Source organism: Coregonus clupeaformis, chromosome 24 (genome assembly GCF_020615455.1).
Source record: "Coregonus clupeaformis isolate EN_2021a chromosome 24, ASM2061545v1, whole genome shotgun sequence".
Taxonomy (NCBI): Eukaryota; Metazoa; Chordata; class Actinopteri; order Salmoniformes; family Salmonidae; genus Coregonus; species Coregonus clupeaformis.
In genome coordinates, this window is record NC_059215.1 from 61,889,994 (window position 1) to 61,914,079 (window position 24,086).

Below are 24,086 nucleotides of genomic sequence, written 5' to 3' on the forward strand. Positions count from 1 at the left end.
TGGAACTATTATTTGCCATGTTCGTCAGTGCAGTCATTCAAAAGCATCAAGGTACATTTATAATAATATGCCATTTAGCAGACGCTTTTATCCAAAGCGACTTACAGTCATGCGTGCATAATTTTTTTTTGTGTATGGGTGGTCCCGGGGATCGAACCCACTACCTTGGTGTTACAAGCGCCGTGCTCTACCAGCTGAGCTACAGAGGACCACATTTAATTGCATTAATATGTAATACGAGTAATGCTGTGAAATAAAGCACAAAATCAGAAAAGCGTCTGAAGGTGAGAGGTAGGTTTATTCATTGACCATTATACTGTTGTAGCGCTGTATGGACAGCACTGTTACCACAGCAGAGCAGAGTGCATTGCATATATTTCAGTGGTTGGAAGCGGATCTTGTTAATTTGTCATCTGTCGCGTAATAACACACACTGGCATAGGTTAACCAAACAACAAGCACACCTCAGCTTATACAGTCAGTCACATAAACCAAAAAGTAAATAAGAATGCAATAAATAAAGTGTTATGTCCTCAATGATTTTGTGGAAAAAAAACTTGTGAAACAGTAATTTTCATCATTAATATCTTGTCAGCATGATTTTATTCCACAGTGTGGTTAACCAGAATGTAGCCACTGAGCAGCTATACATACAAGCCATACACTCAGTATTACATGTGCACACGTTTTTCATTGAGAATACAAGATTGACAGTTTCCATAAATCATTTAGTATATTCTCCTCATTTCAAACCCCTTTAAGACTTCAGATTAATTCTGATTCTGAGTGTTTGCAGAAGTCATCAAACAAACTCCTGTAATCACTGTCCATGGACAAATGACGCAAAAGAAAACCTTGAGGGACTGGCGAGCATGTGTGTGCGTGTATGTTTTCTGGGCGATGGTGTGTGTGAGGTGGAGGAAGCCTTAATGAACCAGAGTATAGAGAAGACACTAGATGCAACAAACCCTGAGAATAGCAGCCTTCTGATCCTCCATCTTCTGTCCCTCAGCAGCACGGTGACAGGACAGAGTATCCAGAGTATCTGGAACAGGGCTGAGCACCCACTACCAGGAAGCACTGTGGACAGCCCTCTTCACCCTTCAGGAAACACGGTGGAAAACAGCAGCAGCAGCATTCCAATGTCCTCCTCTCTCCTTTCCTCCTAGTAACTGTGTAGTCTGTGTTGAGTTCATCTCTGTGTAGTCCTGTGGAGTTCCAGAGCAGCCCAGTCACCCTGACCTCCAACCCCAGGGCCCTGCTCACTGGGTCGGACCAAGACCACATTCTGTCCCCTCTTCCCTCTCTCAGGTTCTACATCTTTCCAACTCCTCCCTACCCTAAATGCTGCAGCAGAAAGTTGGTTGCCACATTGATGTCGTTGTTGGACGCTCTGAGGGCATCCTGAGCATCTATTCTGGAGAAACCCATCTCCATCAATCTGGCAACCTAGGGAAACAGAAATAAACACACAGGAACGTCAGAGAAATGCTAACACGAAACTGGTAAAGAAGAGCAGAAACACACACACACACAGTGCTCACCTGTTCTTCGGCTACAAGAGTGTTGTCCAAGGGAGGAGCCGTGGGCGCCAGCTGCAGTGGTGGAGCTGTGGGGTGGAGCTGCTGTGGAGTGGGGTGTGGCTGCTGTGGAGAGGGATGTGGCTGCAGCGGTGAAGAGGGGTGTGGCTGCTGTGGAGAGGGGTGTGGTTGTGGCTCTGGGGGAAGGTTCTGTCCTCTGTGTCTCAGCGAGGGGAAAAATCTGTTCCAGTTCATTAGGCCATCCTTGGAAGGACAGAGAGGGGACAATCATGGTGTGTTCAAGACAGCTGGGAACTCAACAAAAAAAAGATCTCAGCCAAGGAAAAATCATGATGTCAGTGATCTTCAGGTCGGAGAAGTTGGAGCAAAATATAGCTTCGGATGTGATCAATGCAAAAATGGCCAATATGAACATTATTGTTTCTGTACAGAATAAAGGTCATTTACAATTTAGAAGAGCCCTGCCTGCACATCAGTTCAGAAGAGAGTGACCGCCGGGAGATGTGTGTGTTGGAAAGGCAGGCAGGGCTATGAGCTCAAGTAGCCTGCGCAAATGAAGGACGTTCATTCTGCCAATGAGAGGACTGCATTAAATATTCTGCAAAGGCATGCATGCTTCTGATTGGCCAAAACAGATCAGAAGGCGGGTCATGTATAATGGAATGTCTATTTGTAATAGTTATCGTATTTTTTGGGGGCATCTTGTTATCATCATAGATTTAGTCAGGAGAAATAGGACGTTGATCGAATGAACACTGGTCATTGTTTTCCAAGTTGTCTTGAACACCCACAGCTTAACTATTAGGGTGTTTTTATGTAGCTGTGTGTGTGTGTCTAGTAATGTGTGTGTGTGTGTGTGTGTACGTCTGCAGCCCATACCTGTGGCGGTCTGTGGTTCCTCCTAGCCTGGTTGAACTGGGCCAGCAGCATCTGTTGATCATGGAGGTCCATTCTCTGCTGTCTCTGGATGTCCAGCGTAGCCCCCATGCCCAGGGGGGTGTCATTGGGGGGCGGGAGCCCGGAGAACAGGGGCTCTAGGAGGAAGGCCCCTACACGGGACAGCCACCGGGGCACGAAGAGAAGCCGCTGCACCCTCAGAGCATTACTGTGGTACAGCTTCCCAGAGATCTAAGTGCAACAAACACACTATGTGGTTCAGATGTGTGGTGTTGCGTGTGTTGCGTGTGTATTTAGGATTTCTGAAGAAGCGATTGTGGTTGAGATAATGGTTGGGTAATACTGGTTGCTATGCAACAGGATCAGTGTGGTTTGAACTCACCAGTCCACTAAGAGCAACGAGCCACATGTATGGACTGGAGGTTAGGAGCTGAAACACAACACAGAGACATATTAACCACTGGACTAACACTGACCCCCACCATGATCAACACTATGTAGCTCCACATACCTGCAGGCCTACAATGTAAACCAAGGACTTGTTAGTTATGGAGATCTGACCCAGGAGTTGAGTGACTGGAACTTTGGGGATGGAGGAGTAGAAAGGTACAAACAGGCTGAACACTGGTCCTAGCCTGGAGGGGGGAGGAGAGAGGGAGAGATGGTTAAAACAATGTTCTGTTCACATAAACCAAACCTCTCTGAGCAGATCTAATGTAAAGTCTCTATTTCTGAAAGAGACTTAGAGGAAGTAACAGTGAATCCTTAACGACTAGCAGCTAACCTCAGAGCCCTCCCATTACGTTCCCACACACAAGGACACACAAGGTCCCCCACACACAAGGACACGCACGGTCCCCCACACACAAGGACACGCACGGTCCCCCACACACACGGTCCCCCACACACAAGGACACGCACTGTCCCCCACACACAAGGACACGCACGGTCCCCCACACACAAGGACACGCACGGTCCCCCACACACACGGTCCCCCACACACAAGGACACGCACTGTCCCCCACACACAAGGACACGCACGGTCCCCCACACACAAGCACGGTCCCCCACACACACGGTCCCCCCACACACAAGGACATGCAAAGTCCCCCACACACACGGTCCCCCACACACAAGGACACGCAAAGTCCCCCACACACACGGTCCCCCATACACGGACACACATGGTCCCCCACACACACGGTCCCCCACACACAAGGACACACACGGTCCCCCACACACAAGAACACACACGGTCCCCCACACACAAGGACACGCACGGTCCCCCACACACAAGGACACACACGGTCCCCCACACACAAGGACACACACGGTCCCCCACACACAAGGACACACGGTCCCCCACACACAGGAACACACACGGTCCCCCACACACAAGGACACACACGGTCCCCTACACACAAGGACACGCACGGTCCCCCACACACACAGAATGGAGATGAGCATCACAGGATGAGCCATATCTGAAACTGTGAGCCATATCTGATACTGTGAGCCATATCTGATACTGTGAGCCATATCTGATACGGGCCATGTTTGACACTAAAACACATTCAAGTACACACACGCACACACGCCACTTAGTGATAGTGAGAGCCTGAGGATATGAATACAGTTCGTATTAAAGTAGAGATTAGATTCATTTCTAATGAACTACATTTGAAGGGTCAGAATGAGGATCATGACGGTAGAGATGGGGGTAAAAACATCAATACAGTTACATTTAATTTTTGTGCTAGTTGGCTGTACCTGCACCAAAACTCCAGTATTTTCCCTTCATAGCTTGTTCTCCATCTTCTTTTTAAATAGGGAGCCAATTCGTTTTCAGTACTTTTATTTCCATGACTGATCAAAACTTGTTTTCTCATGGCTCTCTCTTGTCCCTCTGCAGCAGACATATGGTGAGAAATATGATTGGAACATCGTTCGGCATTAAAAATCACAGCATCAAATCACAATACATTTAGAATCGTAAGAATCTCAATACATATTTTAAATCGGCTCCTAAGTATGGTGATACTATCATACCATGGGGTCCCTGGTCATTCCCAGAACCTAGTTATGAAGGGGCCAATACCCTTCCTCCTCTTTCCTCTTGTTTCTATTATTCACACACACAGAGTAAATGTAGGGAGGGGTTGGTTGGTTGCTGTGCAGGAAATGATAACAGTATACTTTGGGTACTGGCTGTGGCAGAAGCTGCACACTTCTGCATAGTCGGCCGTGGCTGACTGAGGTGGCTGACGCAATAGGGAAATATATCTGATACTTGTTCAGTTTAATTCTGTGGCTGACCTCATACATGGTCCTGGAGTCTGTTCAATGCATAGGTGACCAACCGCTCTTCTGAAACATAACCGAGGAGTGAAGATTAAGAGCTCTTCCATCTGGTGAGTACAGTATAATACAGTATGTAGTTTACACAGGTATGATACAGTATGTCGTTTATACAGGTATGATACAGTATGTCGTTTATACAGGTATGGGGGACCGTGTGTGTGGGGGACCGTGCGTGTCCTTGTGTGTGGGAACGTAATGGGAGGGCTCTGAGGTTAGCTGCTAGTCGATAAGGATTCACTGTTACTTCCTCTAAGTCTCTATCAGAAATAGAGACTTTATGTTAGATCTGCTCAGAGAGGTTTGATAGAGATAGATAGAAACAAACAAGAAATAAGACAAAAAAAACTTGAGCGTGCATAACTATTCACCCCCCCCCCAAGTCAATACTTTGTAGAGACACCCTTTGCAGCAATTACAGCTGCAAGTCTCTTGGGGTATGTCTCTATAAGCTTGGCACATCTAGCCACTCAGACTTTTTCCCATTCTTCAAGGCAAAACTGCTCCAACTCCTTCAAGTTGGATGGGTTTCGCTGGTGTACAGCAATCTTTAAGTCATACCACAGATTCTCAATTGGATTGAGGTCTGGGCTTTGACTAGGCCATTCCAAGACATTTAAATGTTTCCCCTTAAACCACTCGAGTGTTGCTTTAGCAGTATGCTTAGGGTCATTGTCCTGCTGGAAGGTGAACCTTCGTCCGAGTCTCAAATCTCTGGAAGACTGAAACAGGTTTCCCTCAAGAATTTCCCTGTATTTAGCACCATCCATCATTCCTTCAATTCTGACCAGTTTCCCAGTCCCTGCCGATGAATAACATCCCCACAGCATGATGCTGCCACCACCATGCTTCACTGTGGGGATGGTGTTCTCAGGGTGATGAGAGGTGTTGGGTTTGCGCCAGACATAGCGTTTTCCTTGATGGCCAAAAAGCTAAATTTTTGTCTCATCTGACCAGAGTACCTTCTTCCATATGTTTGGGGAGTCTCCCACATGCCTTGTGGTGAACACCAAACGTGTTTGCTTATTTTTTTTCTTTAAGCAATGTCTTTTTTTTGGCCACTCTTCCGTAAAGCCCAGCTCTGTGGAGTGTACGGCTTAAAGTGGTCCTATGGACAGATACTCCAATCTCCGCTGTGGAGCTTTACAGCTCCTTCAGAGTTATCTTTGGTCTATTTGTTGCCTCTGATTAATGCCCTCCTTGCCTGGTCCGTGCGTTTTGGTGGGCGGCCCTCTCTTGGAAGGTTTGTTGTGGTGCCATATTCTTTCCATTTTTAAATTATGGATTTAACGGTGCTCTGTGGGATGTTCAAAGTTTCGGATATTTTTTTATAACCCAACCCTGATCTGTACTTCTCCACAACTTTGTCCCTGACCTGTTTGGAGAGCTCCTTGGTCTTCATGGTGCCGCTTGCTTGATGGTGCCCCTTGCTTAGTGGTGTTGCAGACTCTGGGGCCTTTCAGAACAGGTGTATATATACTGAGATCATGTGACATATACAGGTCATGTGACACTTAGATTGCGCACAGGTGGACTTTATTTAACTAATTATGTGACTTCTGAAGGTAATTGGTTGCACCAGATCTTATTTAGGGGCTTCATAGCAAAGGGGGTGAATACATATGCACGCATCACTTTTCCGTTATTTATTTTCTATAATTTTTTTAAACAAGTAATTATTTTTATTTCACTTCACCAATTTGGACTATTTTGTGTATGTCCATTACATGAAATCCAAATAAAAATCAATTTAAATTACAGGTTGTAATGCAACAAAAAAAATAGGAAAAACACCAAGGGGGATGAATACTTTTGCAAGGCACTGTATGATAGTGTGATACGGTATGTAGTTTACACAGGTATGATACAGTATTATACAGTATGTAGTTTACACAGGTATGAGCGTAGATCTTTTTCACAGGAAAGTGAATTTACCCCACAAATTGTGGGTATATTTTGGTTTGCAATTATTGCATGCGTTCATAAGTGTTACAGACCAAACGATGCGTGACAAATGGAGCATTGTTCTGATTTGGTTAGTTGATTTTAAAACTACTGCAAGTGTCCTCAATCTTGCGAGGTACGCCTATCTTCACCCAAACCCTTATTTGCTGTGCTTCAGATTTTACACTTCCTGTTACTAACCATCATGTCGTGGTCTGAGGGTGTGAACTCCACCCTGAACCTTCACTCCAACACCACCTCCCCCCTGTTCTGCACCAACCTGTACGACCACCGGCCCGTCGCCCGCGTCCTCATGTCTCTCCACTACACCCTGGTCTTTATACTCGGCCTCCTGGGTAACGCCCTGGCACTACACATCATCAGACCCAACCTGGCCCAGATCAACTCTACCACGCTCTACTCTGCCAACCTGGCCGCCTCCGACGTCCTCTTCACCCTGGCCCTGCCGCTGAGGATAACCTACTACGCTCTAGGTCAGTGATCCTCAACTACTACACCCTAGGTCAGTGATACTGTCAGTGATCCTCAACTACTACACCCTAGGTCAGTGATACTGTCAGTGATACTCAACTACTACACCCTAGGTCAGTGATACTGTCAGTGATACTCAACTACTACACCCTAGGTCAGTGATACTGTCAGTGATCCTCAACTACTACACCCTAGGTCAGTGATACTGTCAGTGATACTCAACTACTACACCCTAGGTCAGTGATACTGTCAGTGATACTCAACTACTACGCTCTAGGTCAGTGATACTGTCAGTGATACTCAACTACTACGCTCTAGGTCAGTGATACTGTCAGTGATACTCAACTACTACACCCTAGGTCAGTGATACTGTCAGTGATACTCAACTACTACACCCTAGGTCAGTGATACTGTCAGTGATACTCAACTACTACACCCTAGGTCAGTGATACTGTCAGTGATACTCAACTACTACACCCTAGGTCAGTGATACTGTCAGTGATACTCAACTACTACGCCCTAGGTCAGTGATACTGTCAGTGATACTCAACTACTACGCCCTAGGTCAGTGATACTGTCAGTGATACTCAACTACTACACCCTAGGTCAGTGATACTGTCAGTGATACTCAACTACTACGCCCTAGGTCAGTGATACTGTCAGTGATACTCAACTACTACGCCCTAGGTCAGTGATACTGTCAGTGATACTCAACTACTACACCCTAGGTCAGTGATACTGTCAGTGATACTCAACTACTACACCCTAGGTCAGTGATACTGTCAGTGATACTCAACTACTACACCCTAGGTCAGTGATACTGTCAGTGATACTCAACTACTACACCCTAGGTCAGTGATACTGTCAGTGATACTCAACTACTACACCCTAGGTCAGTGATACTGTCAGTGATACTCAACTACTACACCCTAGGTCAGTGATACTGTCAGTGATACTCAACTACTACACCCTAGGTCAGTGATACTGTCAGTGATACTCAACTACTACACCCTAGGTCAGTGATACTGTCAGTGATACTCAACTACTACACCCTAGGTCAGTGATACTGTCAGTGATACTCAACTACTACACCCTAGGTCAGTGATACTGTCAGTGATACTCAACTACTACACCCTAGGTCAGTGATACTGTCAGTGATACTCAACTACTACGCCCTAGGTCAGTGATACTGTCAGTGATACTCAACTACTACACCCTAGGTCAGTGATACTGTCAGTGATACTCAACTACTACACCCTAGGTCAGTGATACTGTCAGTGATACTCAACTACTACACCCTAGGTCAGTGATACTGTCAGTGATACTCAACTACTACACCCTAGGTCAGTGATACTGTCAGTGATACTCAACTACTACACCCTAGGTCAGTGATACTGTCATTAATACTCAACTACTACGCTCTAGGTCACTGATACTGTCAGTGATACTCAACTACTACGCCCTAGGTCAGTGATACTCAAATGGCGGCCCGTGGGCCACATCCGTTTAAAAATAGTTTGGAAGTAGTTTAAACAAACAACTAGAAGCAGATAGAAGGTATGTAGAAATGATACAGGGCCTGCAGAAAGTATTCACACCCCTTGACTTATTCCACATTTTCTTGTGTTACAGCCTGAACTCAAAATGGATTCAATATTTTTCCCCCACCCATCTACACACAATACCCCATAATGACAAAGTGAAAACATGTTTGTAGAAATGTTTGCTAATATATTGAAAATGAACTCTCTCAGAAATATCTCATTTGCATAAGTATTCACACCCGAGTCAATACTTTGTAGAATCACCTTTGGTGGCGATTACAACTGTGAGTCTTTCTGGGTAAGTCTCTAAGAGCTTTGCACACCTGGATTGTACAATATTTGCCGATTATTATTTTTAAAATTCTTCAAGGTCTGTCAAATTGATTGTTGATCATTGATAAGACAGCCATTATCAAGTCTTGCCATATATTTTCAAGCTGATTTAAGTCAAAATGGTAACTATGCCACTCAGGAACATTCAATGTCGTCTTGGTAACCAACTTCAGTGTATATTTGGCCTAGTGTTTTAGGTAATTGTCCTGCTGAAAGGTGAATTAATCTCCCCGTGTCTGTTAGAAAGCAGACTGAACTAAGTTTTCCTCTAGGATTTTGCCTGTGCTTAGCTCTTCCATTTCTTTTTATCCCAAAATACTCCCTAGTCCTTGCCGGTGACAAGAATACCCATAACATGATGGGGCAACCACCATGCTTGAAAATATGAAGAGTGGTACTCAGTGATGTGTTGTGTTGGATTTGCCCCAAACATAACGTTTTGTATTCAGGACATAAAGTTAAATTTTTGGCCACATTTTTTGCATTATTACTTAAGTGCCTTGTTGCAAAAAGGATGCATGTTTTGGAATATTTGTAATCTGTACAGGCTTCCTTCTTTTCAATCTGTAATTTAGGTTTGTAATGTGGAGTAACTACAATGTTGTTGATCCATCCTCAGTCTAACTGTTTTAAAATCACCATTGGCCTCAGGGTGAAATCCCTGAGCGGTTTCCTTCCACTCTGGCAACTGAGTTAGGAAGGATGCCTGTATCTTTGTAGTGATTGGGTGTATTGATACACTGGGTGTATTGATACACTATCCAAAATGTAATTAATAACTTCACCATGCTCAAAGGGATATTCAATGTCTGCGGGGCATTGAAAAACTTCCCTGGTCTTTGTGGTTGAATCTGTGCTTGATATGTATTAATCGATTGAGGGACCTTACAAATAATTGTGTGTGGGGTACAGAGATGGGGTAGTCATTCAAAAATTATGTTAACCACTATTATTGAACATGGAAGGAGTCCATGCAACTTATTATGCGATTTGTTAAGCACATTTCTACTCCTGAACTTATTTAGGGTTGCCATAGCAAAGGGGTTGAAACTTATTTACTCAAGACATTTCAGCTTTTCATTTTTTATTAATTTCAAAAAATGTCTACAAACTAAATTCCACAGTGACACAAAATCTAAATTTAATCCATTTTGTATTCAGGCTGTAACACAATAAAAATGTGGGAAAAGTAAAAAGGGGTGTGAATACTTTCTGAAGGCACTGTGTCCACCCAGATCCCTGTAGCCCTGGCCTCTTGTTATGTTCCAGAAGTGGACTAGCCTCTCTTGGTAATCTTTGAGTCTCCCTGCCTCTGCCCCTAGGTTTCCACTGGCCCCTGGGGGAGACCCTGTGTCGGGTCACTGCCCTTCTGTTCTACGTCAACACCTACGCAGGGGTCAACTTCATGACCTGCCTGGCCATAGACCGCTTCGTAGCCGTGGTTCTCCCTCTACGCTACACCAGGCTCTGCCGGGCCCGGACGGTCCGCTACGTCTGCCTAGGGGTGTGGGTTCTAGTCCTGGTCCAGACGTTACCACTCCTCTCCATGACCATGACCCGGGCCGAGCCGGATGGGACCACCACCTGCATGGAGTACCCCAACTTCGAGAACGGGGCCGTGGAGGGTCTCCCCTACGTCCTCACTGGAGCCGTCGTCATGGGATATGGCGTTCCCGTTGCGACCATCCTGTGTTGCTACTTGGTGTTGCTATGGAAGCTGCGGTTGGCGGCGAGGAGTGGGGTCGGTGGGCGAGGTCACAGGTCATTGAGGAGCCAGAAGGCGATGGGGGTGATAGCAGGGGTGGTGTTGGTGTTTGTAGTGTGTTTCAGTCCCTATCACATCAACATCCTGCAGTATATGATCAGAAAGATGAGATACACACCAGACTGCACTGAGCTTCAGGCCTTTCAGGTAGTTATCTCCACACCAGTAGAGGCTGGTGGGAGGAGCTATAGGAGGACGGGCTTATTGTAATGGCTGGAATGGAATTAATGGAACAGAGTCAAACATGTGGTTTCCATTTGTTTGACGTGTTCTATTCATTCCATTCCAGTCATTACAATGAGCCCTTCCTCCTACAGCGCCTCCTACCAGCCTCCATGGACACACACTTCGTTGTGCACACACACAGACATAGGCCTATCTGTTAATATCATTGTCTTTTTGTGTGTGTGTGTGTGTGTGTGTGTGTGTTGAGCATGAGATTGTGTATTTAAGCGTGTGTGCAATGCATCTCCTTTAGTTTGTCCATCTCCAATCCACGTGTGACCGACTCCTCCACCTCCACTATTCTCCCTCTCCCCTACTCCTCCCCCTCCCCTCCCCTCCCTCCAGATGTCTCTACACTTCACTGTGTGTCTCATGAACCTCAACTGCTGCCTGGACCCCTTTGTCTATTTCTTCGCCTGTAAGGGCTACAAGAGGAGGGTGTTGAAGTTGTTGAGGGTTCAGGTCAGTGCCTCCTTCTCCAGCGTGGTCCGAATCGGGGAGGACACCTCCTTCACAAGGGGGGAGACCCAGGATGGGAGGAGCAGGAGGAGGCTGGGTAGCCGCACAGCTAGTCCTGTTGCTTTAGATGATGCTACCAATATCATTACTGGGCCAGAGACTGAGACAGGAGCCAGAGACTGAGACAGGTGCCACATCCAACCAACTACCACAAAGACAGGAGACACATCCAACCAACTACCACAAAGACAGGAGCCACATCCAACCAACTACCACAAAGACAGGAGCCACATCCAACCAACTACCACAAAGACAGGAGCCACATCCAACCAACTACCACAAAGACAGGAGCCACATCCAACCAACTACCACAAAGACAGGAGCCACATCCAACCAACTACCCCTGAGACAGGAGCCATATCCAACCAACTACCCCTGAGACAGGAGCCATATCCAACCAACTACCACAAAGACAGGAGCCATATCCAACCAACTACCACAAAGACAGGAGCCATATCCAACCAACTACCACAAAGACAGAAGTCATATCCAACCACCACAAAAGACAGGAGCCATATCCAACCAACTGCCCCTGAGACAGGAGCCATATCCAACCAACTGCCCCTGAGACAGGAGCCATATCCAACCAACTGCCCCTGAGACAGGAGCCATATCCAACCAACTGCCCCAGAGACAGGAGCCACATCCAACCAACTACCACAAAGACAGGAGCCACATCCAACCAACTACCACAAAGACAGGAGCCACATCCAACCAACTACCACAAAGACAGGAGCCATATCCAACCAACTACCACAAAGACAGAAGTCATATCCAACCACCACAAAGACAGGAGCCATATCCAACCAACTGCCCCTGAGACAGGAGCCATATCCAACCAACTACCCCTGAGACAGGAGCCATATCCAACCAACTGCCCCTGAGACAGGAGCCATATCCAACCAACTGCCCCAAAGACAGGAGCCATATCCAACCAACTGCCCCAGAGACAGGAGCCATATCCAACCAACTGCCACAGAGACAGGAGCCATATCCAACCAACTGCCCCAGAGACAGAAGCCATATCCAACCAAGCCCCAGAGACAGGAGCCATATCCAACCAACTGCCCCTGAGACAGGAGCCATATCCAACCAACTGCCCCTGAGACAGGAGCCATATCCAACCAACTGCCCCTGAGACAGGAGCCATATCCAACCAACTGCCCCTGAGACAGGAGCCATATCCAACCAACTGCCCCTGAGACAGGAGCCTAACATGTCAGACCGTTCGCGTGCGTGTGTCCGCCATCGCGTGCATGCATGTTGATTTTGTCCCCCCACACCAGACGCGATCAGGACGTGCATGTTGATTTTGTCCCCCCACACCAGACGCGATCAGGACGTGCAGGTTGATTTTGTCCCCCCACACCAGACGCGATCAGGACGTGCATGTTGATTTTGTCCCCCCACACCAGACGCGATCAGGACGTGCATGTTGATTTTGTCCCCCCACACCAGACGCGATCAGGACGTGCAGGTTGAAATATCAAAACGAACTCTGAACCAACTATATTAATTTGGGGACAGGTCAAAAACATTAAACATTTATGGCAATTTAGTCAGCTAGCTTGCTGTTGCTAGCTAATTTGTCCCGGTATATAAACATTGGGTTGTTATTTTACCTGAAATGCACAAGGTCCTCTACTCCAACAACTATTCCACAGATAAAAGGGTAAACCCAGTTTGTTTCTAGTAATCTCCCCTCCTTCAGGATTCTTCTTCTTCTTCTTTGGACTTTATATGGAGGTTGGCAACCAACTTTAAGGTGCATTACCACCACCAACTGGACTGGAATGTGGACCTTAGTTAATCTTTCAATCATCCACGTGGGTATAACGTGGGTATATGCTCCTAAAAACCAATGAGGAGATGGGCGAAGCGGGACTTGCAGCGCATCAAGCGTCACAAATAGAACCAAGTTCTATTTTAGCGCCTGGATACGCAGACGCGCGCGAGCAGTGTGGGTGCAATGATTGAATAACATGTATGTGTACATTTATTCTGCAACTCTCACGCACGCAATGCAAGAGGTGTGGTCAGCATGTTATCCAACCAACCCCTGAGACAGGAGCTATATCAAACCAAGTACCCCAAAGACAGGAGCCATATCCAACCAAGTACCCCAAAGACAGGAGCCATATCCAACCAAGTACCCCAAAGACAGGAGCCATATCCAACCAAGTACCCCAAAGACAGGAGCCATATCCAACCAAGTACCCCAAAGACAGGAGCCATATCCAACCAAGTACCCCAAAGACAGGAGCCATATCCAACCAACTACCCCAAAGACAGGAGCCATATCTAGCTGAGTAGCCCCAGAGCCTGTCCTGGTCCTGGACCTTGAGATGACCACTACTAGGCCAGACAAACAGAACCACTAGTCTCGACACACTTCCTAGTCCTGGGTTGTATTCACTAGGAACCAAACAGAAGAGAAAGGAACTGAAACAGGGAGGGACTACAATAACTTGTCCAATAAGATATGCTTGTTTTCGTTTTACTTCCTTGTTCACTTTCAGAACTAATGTGAGAAAGATGGAAATCAAGGTTCCATAACCACAAGAAAACAACCTAAAGACAGCACCGCCATTACATCAAGGTTAACTAAAAGGGCTGCCTACGGAGCAGGATGCCATATGCAGTTGTCGCACAAGTGAAAAGATACAATCTTACCTGTACTGATTCATCTTGAACATTTCCGGCACATTGAACTTTGTATAGATATTTATGCTTTTCATATTGAATAGTTTTCACTTCAAATACTTTCTTTTTAACTGCTGTATGAAGTGGAATTAGCTCAGCTAATTCCCTGTGGTCCTCTGTAGCTCAGCTGGTAGAGCACAGCGCTTGTAACGCCAAGGTAGTGGGTTCGATCCCCGGGACCACCCATACACAAAAATGTATGCACGCACGACTGTAAGTCGCTTTGGATAAAAGCGTCTGCTAAATGGCATATTATTATTATATTATAATTAAACCATTATATTTCAGTGTGACTGTTTTATTTCACCTAGGTCTGATGTAGGCCTAGGTTTGCCAGGTGTGAAACTAACGACACAAACATCTCACTTCCATAAAAGGTAAGGCCTATAGCTTGTTTGTAAGTAGCTGCAGCACATTGACCCCCTCATTGATCTCTGCTCTCTAGTGGTGTTAACACAAAGTTACACCTTCAATGAACAAGTTCACACTTCAAGGAAATAAGTGCATAGGAGTAAGGGGTTGATTTTGGGCTTGAGCTCAGGTGTGAAAGACAGGTGTTAAGGACAGGTGTGAAATACAGTTGTGAAAAACATGTGTGAAGATAGAGGTACTCACAGTCCGGCAGGCAGCTCAGCCACCTGGTAGTCAAACAGGTAGTGAAATGCTTCGGCTAGCAGGAAGTCCATCAGTGCAGTGAGGACCCACGTCCCAAACAGGAAGGACTACAGGAAGAACCAGGATGTTACAATTAGGACTACAGGAAGAACCAGGATATTACAGTAAGGACTACAGGAAGAACCAGGATATTACAGTTAGGACTACAGGAAGAACCAGGATGTTACAGTTAGGACTACAGGAAGAACCAGGATGTTACAGTTAGGACTACAGGAAGAATCAGGATGTTACAGTTAGGACTACAGGAAGAACCAGGATGTTACAGTTAGGACTACAGGAATAACCAGGATGTTATAGTATGAAACAATGACATCATCATAACATAAAATCATATCATCATCATGATAATCTGATGAAACAACTGATAATCTGTGCAGCACGCCTGCAATAAAGACCACCTGGAACACGCCCAGTGAGTCTGACATAGGTTTACAAGGTAGGTTGAACTGAATTTACAGCAAACTTTCTGCTGCCAAACCGTCTCTCGAAGATGCGAAAGTTGTAGATTAGCAGACTGTTGCAGAAGGTGTCCTTTAGGTCCAGACAGATCAGTCTGCCACACACTAACCGCCATACCTTATAGAGGAGGAGAAAGGGTTGTTACACAGTACACACACAGAAGGAGAGCAACATCTCAGAGTTTCTAAACCCAGATGAGCAACATAACGAAACTTCCGGGGACGCTTGCGAAACAGACTTGGCAGACCAGACCTAAAAATGTGTCCTTAGTTGTTCATTTTCTAGAAATCTAAACGCAAAACCGAGATTCGAGCCAATGTCTCAAGTAGCTGAAACTGTCATTACTACAACCTCGTGAAAGTGACAAACTGACAAGTTATAATTTTAATCAAAAACAACTTTATATCGAAGGAGTGCCTTTGAGTTGACGACCTGAACTTGCGCAGTTCGGCTTTTAATGGCCGTGTCGCGCCGATTACGTGTTTCTGGGCATGAGTTTAGCTAGCCAACGTCGCCTACAAGCGTGATCGGGGATTTCTATTGGAGAAGCAGTTTCTGCCTATCTTCATACTGTACTGTCTTTGGCAATTTGATACACACAAAAGGAGATAGGAGAGGATTTCGACACTCTCTCTCTCTTCCCCTACCTGTTGCTGCTGCGTGATGGCCTGTAGGCTGTAGGTGAACAGGTGATGGTACTGGGGCAGGAGGGTTAGCACGACAGTCAGACCACTGAGGACCAGGAGGAGACCTTTAGACAGGGGGGCCTTATCTGTGGGGGGAGGCAACCAATCAATCAACGACCTACCTGTAGGGCACAATCAATTTGATACTCTATCAGAACTTACAGCACAGAGTACTTGTTCCTGGTAGCTACTGTATGGGAATATTGTATGGGAAATGTGGGCGGGGCAACCGCATGCACCTTTCTGTCACTATAGTACTGAGCCAGCATTGAGCGTCGTTTATGAAATGAAACAAGTATCTAGAGATATCATGCAATATTAGACATTATGACAAAAATGGTATAGGCTCGAATCGTCGATTGTACGTGTTGAAACGACGATGTGATCCGTCCAAATAGTTAGATTAATCTAGAATGAATGACAGTGCAAAGCTGCGAGAAAGGACCGAGCGAAAGCACTCGGACACGAATCAACTAGTTTGGTACTTACCGAGCCCTCGGGAACCGGTGGTCGTGAACATGATGGAAAACGAAAAAATAGAATGACTGTCTATGCAAAGGAACTGAAAATTGAAGATACAAATTTAGCTAAAAGTTAGAAAGAAAAAAAACTCGTCGTAGGGAAATAGAGGGGAAAGGGTATCGAGTACGGTGGTCGAGTTCGTCCAAAAACTCTCGAGATTGTTGTTTTAGACACGCAAATCTCGAGATGCACTGAATGGAAATTGACACATGAGGTCGGTATTTCACTATCAATGGTCAGTAAAGGCTCTCGTTATTGTAGCTGCTTATACAGGTAATTGCCACAATAACAAAACATGCATTCAAATGCATCACTTAAGTAATTGTATTTCTTCACTGGCCCTCATTTCATTTAATCCATTTGGTGGATACTGTCCTCGTCAGCAGCAAGTGATCAAAGAAAGGTTTTGAGAGGCCTCTATTATTGAACATAGTCAACAAAAACACTCTGACACTTGGCTTGACATGTTCTTTGATCACCAACTCCCTGTACTCACCCTCCCAAAGACATGTCAGCGGGTATTGAACAGAAGCTAGCATTTCTCCACTATCTGCATAAAGATCAAACCGTTGCCATCTCCTTGACAGTTGTTCCTGTGAAGAGGAGAAAAATGCACAGTGGACACATTACTCATTCATACTGAGATGAACCTCATCAGACAAGAGGACTTCTACAACACACACACACACACACACACACACACACACACACTATCATTGGCAGGTTCCCTCCTCCCTCCAGAAGCCTGAAGCGATAATGCACAGTGCATGGTTTCTTTATCCAGACTAGCGCTCTCCTAAGCACCCTCTGACAGCTTAAGACCCTCCTCAGACGCAGAGCGGGATGTTTCTGTGTCAGCATTTATGTCTTCCCCTCGTAACGTCTGAGCCCCTCAACAGATAGAGAGGCAGCACAGACAGAGGCTTTGAATGGCAGGCTTTGTGTTCAGTGTCCTCTGGCCCCAGTGTGTTTGATCTCCCTGTTTTTATCTGGATACACTGTTCTTCTTCTTCTTCTTTTGCCCTTTGTAAGCACCAGATGTCTTATCGTGTTGTCTTCTTCTGTGAAATGATGAATCTGGGGTTCAGGATTGATTACACAAATCATAGCTACTGAGATCAGGGGCGTCAAAGATCAGCACAACCTCAAAATGCTTTTCCCTGCAAATCCACACGTCTTCTCTTTGTGGTTATTGAATTGTATATCTGTGTTTAGGCTATTTCATGTTATTAATTTAACTGTTAAATTGAAATGTAGACTTACATCAATGACATTCAGTGCATTTCATGTGTTTATACTCTTAAGACATGACTGATCGTGTGGAACATTAAATGCTTTAATTAATGACAATGGGGTTGGTTATTTTCAACAGGCAGCGCTAGCTCTGACAGTCCCACTAATTGCTCTGCAGATGAATTATTATGTCTGCCTTAATGCATCTGTTGCCTTTAATATGACTGCTGGAAAGATTTCATTAGTGTTTCACCATGGCAACGAAGATGCACTTATACTCCTTCACATAGTACTCCAATGGCTGTGAATTCTACTGTGTATTAGGCTACCGTCTTGAATAAAAACAATACCACTTTCAACATCGTCACCATACCTGAAAATATCTAACCAGCTATTCCTTTACCTTACTATAATGTAGAATGTTTTTACACTTTTAAGACAAATGTTTCTGCCTTTTTTTTACTACTTTCAGAACCCAGTAGGTAGATCCATATGTTGCGTCTAGTCTAGTGGATGTCTGAGGAGCCTCGTCTAGATCAAGCTAAACATCCAGCATTCTTTTCAGGAACTGTTTTTTTGTTTAACGTTGACCTTGCCAATACAAATACTGATTAATAACAGTGTAAACTCTTCTGCTTGTTTAATTCCTTTAAAATTCATAACTAGGATATTGGATAATAAACCATTTAGAGCATCGTTAAAGATCATTAGAGAAGAGAATGGATGAATATGGATTAGAATATGTTTGACAACTTCACAACGTCTTTTAGTGACTTTGTTGTTTTTGGACAGGTTCCAACATGGTTAGGTTTGATTTATAATGAAGTATTCCTCTATCGACCTAGATGCTTAACATATAGCTCCTCTATTATTCCTGCATTCATTGTGTTCATTGGAGTGTTGTTAATTGAATAACAATCCATGAGGCCAGTGATCAGTGATAGCATCAACCTTCACAGAGGCCTCGACGGGTAAACTCCCTTGTGTTTTTACACTTATAATGAAATATCCTTTATTAAATTGGAATTTTGTGTGTTCAACTATGTAATGATGGATATGATTATATATATTATATTCCCCTTGATTAGATTATTGGAACGACTCATTGACGCAGTGAATTGCACTACTAGCGTCCTGTGTTTAACAGGTGGACAACATCTGCTCTTAATCAGTGGCTATTTCATATTGTTTGGTTCATAAATGTATTCTAAATAATAACCTCTAGTAGTAAACAATTTATGTTAATTCAATCTTCCACAATGAGATTGACTTTATACTTTTTCAATTACTCTTCATGTGGCTATTCTATTGACCTCTCATACTTAATTTGACCCTTATTTACGGTTTACTCCTGTTTTGCACTGACCAGTGAGCTACTTCTTCACTAGGAACATCTACAATCTACTTACTACATCTAACTTTGCCTCTCTGTCAGTTGACTTGATATGTTCACTCTTAGAAAAATGGGTTCCAAAAGGGTTCTATGGCTGTCCCCACAGGAGAACCCTTTTTGGTTCCAGGTAGAACCCTTTTGGGTTTCATTTAGCACCCTCTGTGGAAATGGTTCTACCTGGAACCAAAACAGGTTTTTCAAAGGGTTCTCCTATGGGGACAGCTGAAGAACCCTTTTAGGTTCTAGATAGCACCTTTTTTTCTAAGAGTGTAGGCTATTTTATCTCACTCACTCAACACAGTTAGTTTTCCAGTTGGATGCACAAGGTAAAATTGAGTCAACTCAACTAAGAAAAACAAGTAGCCTACTTTCGACACAGAAATGAGGCTAGCAAGATCAAGTGTATTTGGCTCATTAATCTCTCCTTTTCATTCAACCTGTTCTGTTCTGTGCCACTGGCACCGTTTGTTGCCTCCTCACCTCTAACTCTAACTAAATCAATCCCCATCATCACCACATCATCTCTCTTTCTCATCTCTCTCTCTCTTGCTCTTTCTTTCTTTCTCTCTCTCTCTCTCTCTCTCTCTCTCTCTCTCTCTCTCTCTCTCTCTCTCTCTCTCTCTCTCTCTCTCTCTCTCTCTCTCTCTCTCTCTCTCTCTCTCTCTCTCTCCCTCTTTCTTTTTCTCTCTCTCTCCCCCTCTCTCTCTCTCTCTCTCTCTCTCTCCCTCTCTCTCTCTCCCCCTCTCTCTCTCTCTTTCTTTTGTTCTCTCTCTCTCTTTCTTTCTCTCTCTCTCTCTCTCTCTCTCTCTCTCTCTCTCTCTCTCTCTCTCTCTCTCTCTCTCTCTCTCTCTCTCTCTCTCTCTCTCTCTCTCTCTCTCTCTCTCTCTCTCTCTCTCTCTCTCTCTCTCTCTCTCTCTCTCTCTCTCTCTCTCTCTCTCTCTCTCTCTCTCTCTCTCTCTCTCTCTCTCTCTCTCTCTCTCTCTCTCTCTTTCTTTTGTTCTCTCTCTCTCTGTGTCTCTCCATCTCCACACCTACATTAGTCTGAACTGTGACTGCTCATCTGTTACTAAAGCTTCATCTGCTCCTATTAACCTAGGGATCTAACCAACGGACATGTTCATCTCTCCCAGTCTGGTCTGATATAGGGAGAGAAAAACAACACATCCGTTCTAATGGGTCATGTTGTGACAGGGGTCTTCATGATGATTTATGGTGTGCTGTTAAGCCTGATAACTGACGCTGAGGCGCCACACTTGTTTCAATTAGTGCCGCTGAAGGTCACGTTGCCGCGGACTACAGCTCATTTCCATACGCATAATCAATTCCATTATCATCGATGACACAGGAGCATTCTGGAACTCTGTGTTGATTTGGATCATAATGGCTGATTCAGCTCCTAACGGAAAGGCTTGTCTGTTAGGATTATGGCTGGGAGTGGTTGGGACAGTGATTGTAGTATTTCAAAATCTCTCTCTCTTTCTCTCTGTCTCTGTCTCTCTCTTTACTACCTCTCTCTCACTCTCTCTCTCTTTCTCTCACTCTTCCTCCACACTCATGCGGTCACCCACTGACCCGAGGCCCCAGGGAGGGGGTGAGAGGGGCTTCTTGACAGAGATGAAGCATTAAATATGTTGTTATTTACTTAATGAGAATGGATAGAGTGGTATTTATGCCTCATCAGTCTGATGTGGTTGTCCTGAGTATCTACCCCTGCAGGGTAGAGTGGTACAGACAGCACACAGACTACCAGACACAGGATGTCACCCCCATAGAAATATAATTATCTATCACAGCAATAGAATGGGGGAATGTCAGTTCTAGTCATTCTATTTCTATGGACACTATACCATTCTTCAGCAGCAACAGAGAGGCATCACACAGTGACCTACAGCTTTTCAAATATGTTTTGGGCGGAATTTGTCTTCCTATTTGAGGTTTAGTACTGGCTGCATGGTGCTCATTTGACATCGAAGTACACTTCTGATACTATGTGTGTAAATCAATTTGCCGCTATAAACTGGATCTTAGGCCACATCTGGCCCGCGGGCCACATGTTTCAGACCCGTGGCATAGACTTTTTCCTCCAGTAGGTGGCAATTCCCCCTCTCCATGTCTTTTAGTGAAATAAAAGAGAGTCCTGACATTTTAAATTTCTATTTGCTGGTAAAAAGCCGTCTCAGCAGGAGATAGAGCAGGAGTTTCCAAAGACAAAAGTGAAGTTCAGTTCTCTCTCTTCTCTCCTGGGAGATGCTGAAAGCTAAGCATAATTAAGCAAATTTGATTAGAATCAAGCTTGACTTCTTCAGTTGACTTTTAATGAATGCAAATCGGGCATCTACATCCCTAAGATTAATTTCAGCCAATTAAAAAACACAAGAGGCTTATTCAAAAGAGGGATGGGGAAGGAGTAAAAGCAGTGAAAGACCTTTAAGCTGAGTAAAGATGCTTTTTTTCAACAACAAAAATCTCTCTCTCTACTCCACCTCCTCTTCATAACATGCTCTCTTGAGGTTTTCTTCTCTCCCTCTGTGCCTTAGATCATTATCAGCATGATGTTATGTTAAAGTACTGTGAATTCCTATGGAGATGAGAACATAACGGATAAAACAACGGTGCATCGAAAAGCTCCAATATCCACATGTTCCCTTGACGACTTTAATTTACAGATAATGTGTATATTCACTGTTTTTTTTGGATTTTGTTTTTTTGGACATTTGAGTAATTTAGCAGATGCTCTTATCCAGAGCGATTTACAGTTAGGGCATTATGCATTAATCTTAAGGTAGCTAAATGAGACAACCGCATATCAATAACTACGTTTCCATCCAACCATTTCATGCGGATGAATTACCTGACGCATGAAAAAAGTCACGACCCGGCTGATGGAAACATGAAATTCCGGTACAATTGTATAAATGCCGACAGACACTTTGTTCGTTCGACATGGTGGGATCTTTTTGTGTCGCTAAAATTAATTATGCGATAAATGGCGGTGGAAACGCCTTTATGCGCAAATATTGATATAATAACCATCATATCGAAGTAAACTTGGAGTCACGCGATGATATGTTGTGTGGTCCTCCCACTACGACTCGGGAAAGCATGCAGTTTATTAGGCTACAGATGAAATAATAAAGTTATGATTAACTTCACAGGGTGGTGAATGTGCAAAGTGATGAGCTTGACGCTCCTTTCCAATAAATATCGAGGGTCTTATTCTGGTGACATGATGATCGAAGCTTGGCTGCCGTTTGACAAATAAAAATAATATCGCTCTTAAACATAATAATCTCATAATGTAGGTAACCTACCCGCACTGTATTTGCGAGCTGTTGGCTAGAGGGCATCTGCCTATACCAAGGTGGGCACATTCACTATATTGGCTAACAACAGTTTTTGTGACAAAACCATCAGTAGTGATGAAAATGCGATGGAAACCCATTTAATTTGTATTTTTCATTCGTTATATGAGAATTTAACGGCTAAAGTAATTTGTTGTAAGCACATTTCTTCCTCAATAATCAGCTAAGTCAGTGCTAGTAAGAAAGCACAAGTGCTAGTGTTAGTTATTATTATTTGTAATTTTTTTTGAGCTGAGTCAATTAGCCTATATGCTTTTGTTGTGGAGAGAAGAGACCTTCGTCTTCATCAGCATTAGCAGGGAACGGTCAAAGGCATGCATTTGAGGGGTTGTGGAGGCTCAGTCCCTAATGTGGTGTGGACAGGAGGAGGGGGTGGGGGCTTGAGGGGCCATTTAGGGAACAGGTTTAGGGTCAGAGGTTAAAGTCAGGGTCCTCTTGTCTGTCCCTCTTCTCCCCCCTTAGAGGGCCCTTTTGGGGGATGATTATTTCTAAGCACTGGGCACCTTCCACATTCTGAATAGTCAATAGCCTACAGTTCAAATTCAGTGGCGAGGTATAGCGTTTTCTCTGGAGCTTGTGCTGCTCATACAAATTATTCATCAACGTATTCAGTTTCTATTCCAGTTCTATTCTAGCCTTATAGACCGCATGTTCTGAACACGGTCAACAGATGCGTGTGATGTTTTTCTAAGAACATCGCCAGGCTCCTCCTCTTCTTCATTATGTGACAGTAGCATCCCGTCCGCGACCCAGCCGCGCGCTCCTCACTCTAGCCCAATTCTGTCATCGGTGTCCTGACGCACGGACCATTTATCCCTCTCACTCCATCTCCAACGACATTTCTCAGCCTTTTCAACAAAAACTACCGACGATCTCTCAACTCTTCGATTTCTGTTTCTCTCGCGACACTTTTTCTAGACTACACTTGACTTTCGAGACTTTTAGCTTGTTTTTTTTTATCCAGATTTGGATCATGGCCTCTCCGGCTGCTCTCATGCCCTCGGCTCCTCTCGTCCATCCGCCTCCAATACAGACTTCACAGGCGACAAACTCTACGCCACCAGCAACCACGTCCTCATCCCCTTCACAGTCTATCGCTCCCACCGGACTGAACCCTTTCAGCACCGACCTCTTACCAGTACCTGTCGGTAGCCCGGGCGCACCGGTCGATGTCCTGCCCGGTAAACCGGTGTATTCCACCCCGTCGCCGGTTGAGAACACTCCGCAGAACAACGAGGTTAAAATGGTCGAGGTCAGAGGCGCCAAGCTCGCCTCTTTCACGGTGAAAGACAACGAGCTCATCTGCCTCCCGCAAGCGTTCGACCTGTTTCTGAAACACTTGGTCGGCGGACTGCACACGGTCTACACCAAGCTGAAGAGACTCCAGATCACCCCGGTAGTCTGTAACGTAGAACAGGTCCGCATCCTCCGGGGC

At 44.9% G+C, this 24,086-nt stretch overlaps 3 protein-coding genes across 5 annotated transcripts in view; 2 read left to right on the plus strand and 1 right to left on the minus strand.

Moving 5' to 3' along the window:
- Positions 1 to 279: 279 nt before the first annotated feature.
- On the minus strand, positions 280 to 17,360 carry ubac2 (UBA domain containing 2). Of its 3 annotated transcripts, none has more exons than XM_041870669.2 (9): positions 17,160 to 17,360; positions 16,103 to 16,227; positions 15,453 to 15,572; positions 14,937 to 15,043; positions 2,950 to 3,073; positions 2,821 to 2,868; positions 2,421 to 2,669; positions 1,545 to 1,784; positions 280 to 1,449 (listed from the first exon to the last, which is right to left on the minus strand). In XM_041870669.2, the coding sequence occupies exons 1-9, from the start codon at positions 17,200 to 17,202 to the stop codon at positions 1,336 to 1,338; spliced, it is 1,170 nt and encodes a 389-aa protein (XP_041726603.2). In that variant the 5' UTR covers positions 17,203 to 17,360; the 3' UTR covers positions 280 to 1,335. The 3 variants fall into 3 exon arrangements, with proteins under 3 accessions (XP_041726603.2, XP_041726602.2, XP_041726604.2); XM_041870668.2 differs by lacking the exon at positions 17,160 to 17,360 and adding an exon at positions 16,631 to 17,007 and having other exon boundaries at positions 16,103 to 16,263; XM_041870670.2 differs by lacking the exon at positions 17,160 to 17,360 and adding an exon at positions 16,631 to 17,004.
- LOC121556768 (G-protein coupled receptor 183) lies at positions 4,335 to 11,960 on the plus strand. The gene is made up of 4 exons (XM_041870671.2): positions 4,335 to 4,849; positions 6,919 to 7,234; positions 10,432 to 11,021; positions 11,445 to 11,960. Exons 2-4 carry the CDS (start codon positions 6,946 to 6,948, stop codon positions 11,739 to 11,741), a joined length of 1,176 nt encoding a protein of 391 aa, XP_041726605.2. The 5' UTR covers positions 4,335 to 4,849; positions 6,919 to 6,945; the 3' UTR covers positions 11,742 to 11,960.
- A 6,029-nt stretch (positions 17,361 to 23,389) lies between the features above and the next one.
- dachc (dachshund c) overlaps positions 23,390 to 24,086 on the plus strand; it is a 24,875-nt gene continuing 24,178 nt past the window's right edge. The window contains exon 1 of the mRNA XM_045206947.1: positions 23,390 to 24,086. This exon is cut by the window's right edge and continues 89 nt beyond it. Coding sequence (XP_045062882.1) covers positions 23,625 to 24,086 — 462 coding nt within the window. The 5' untranslated portion in view covers positions 23,390 to 23,624.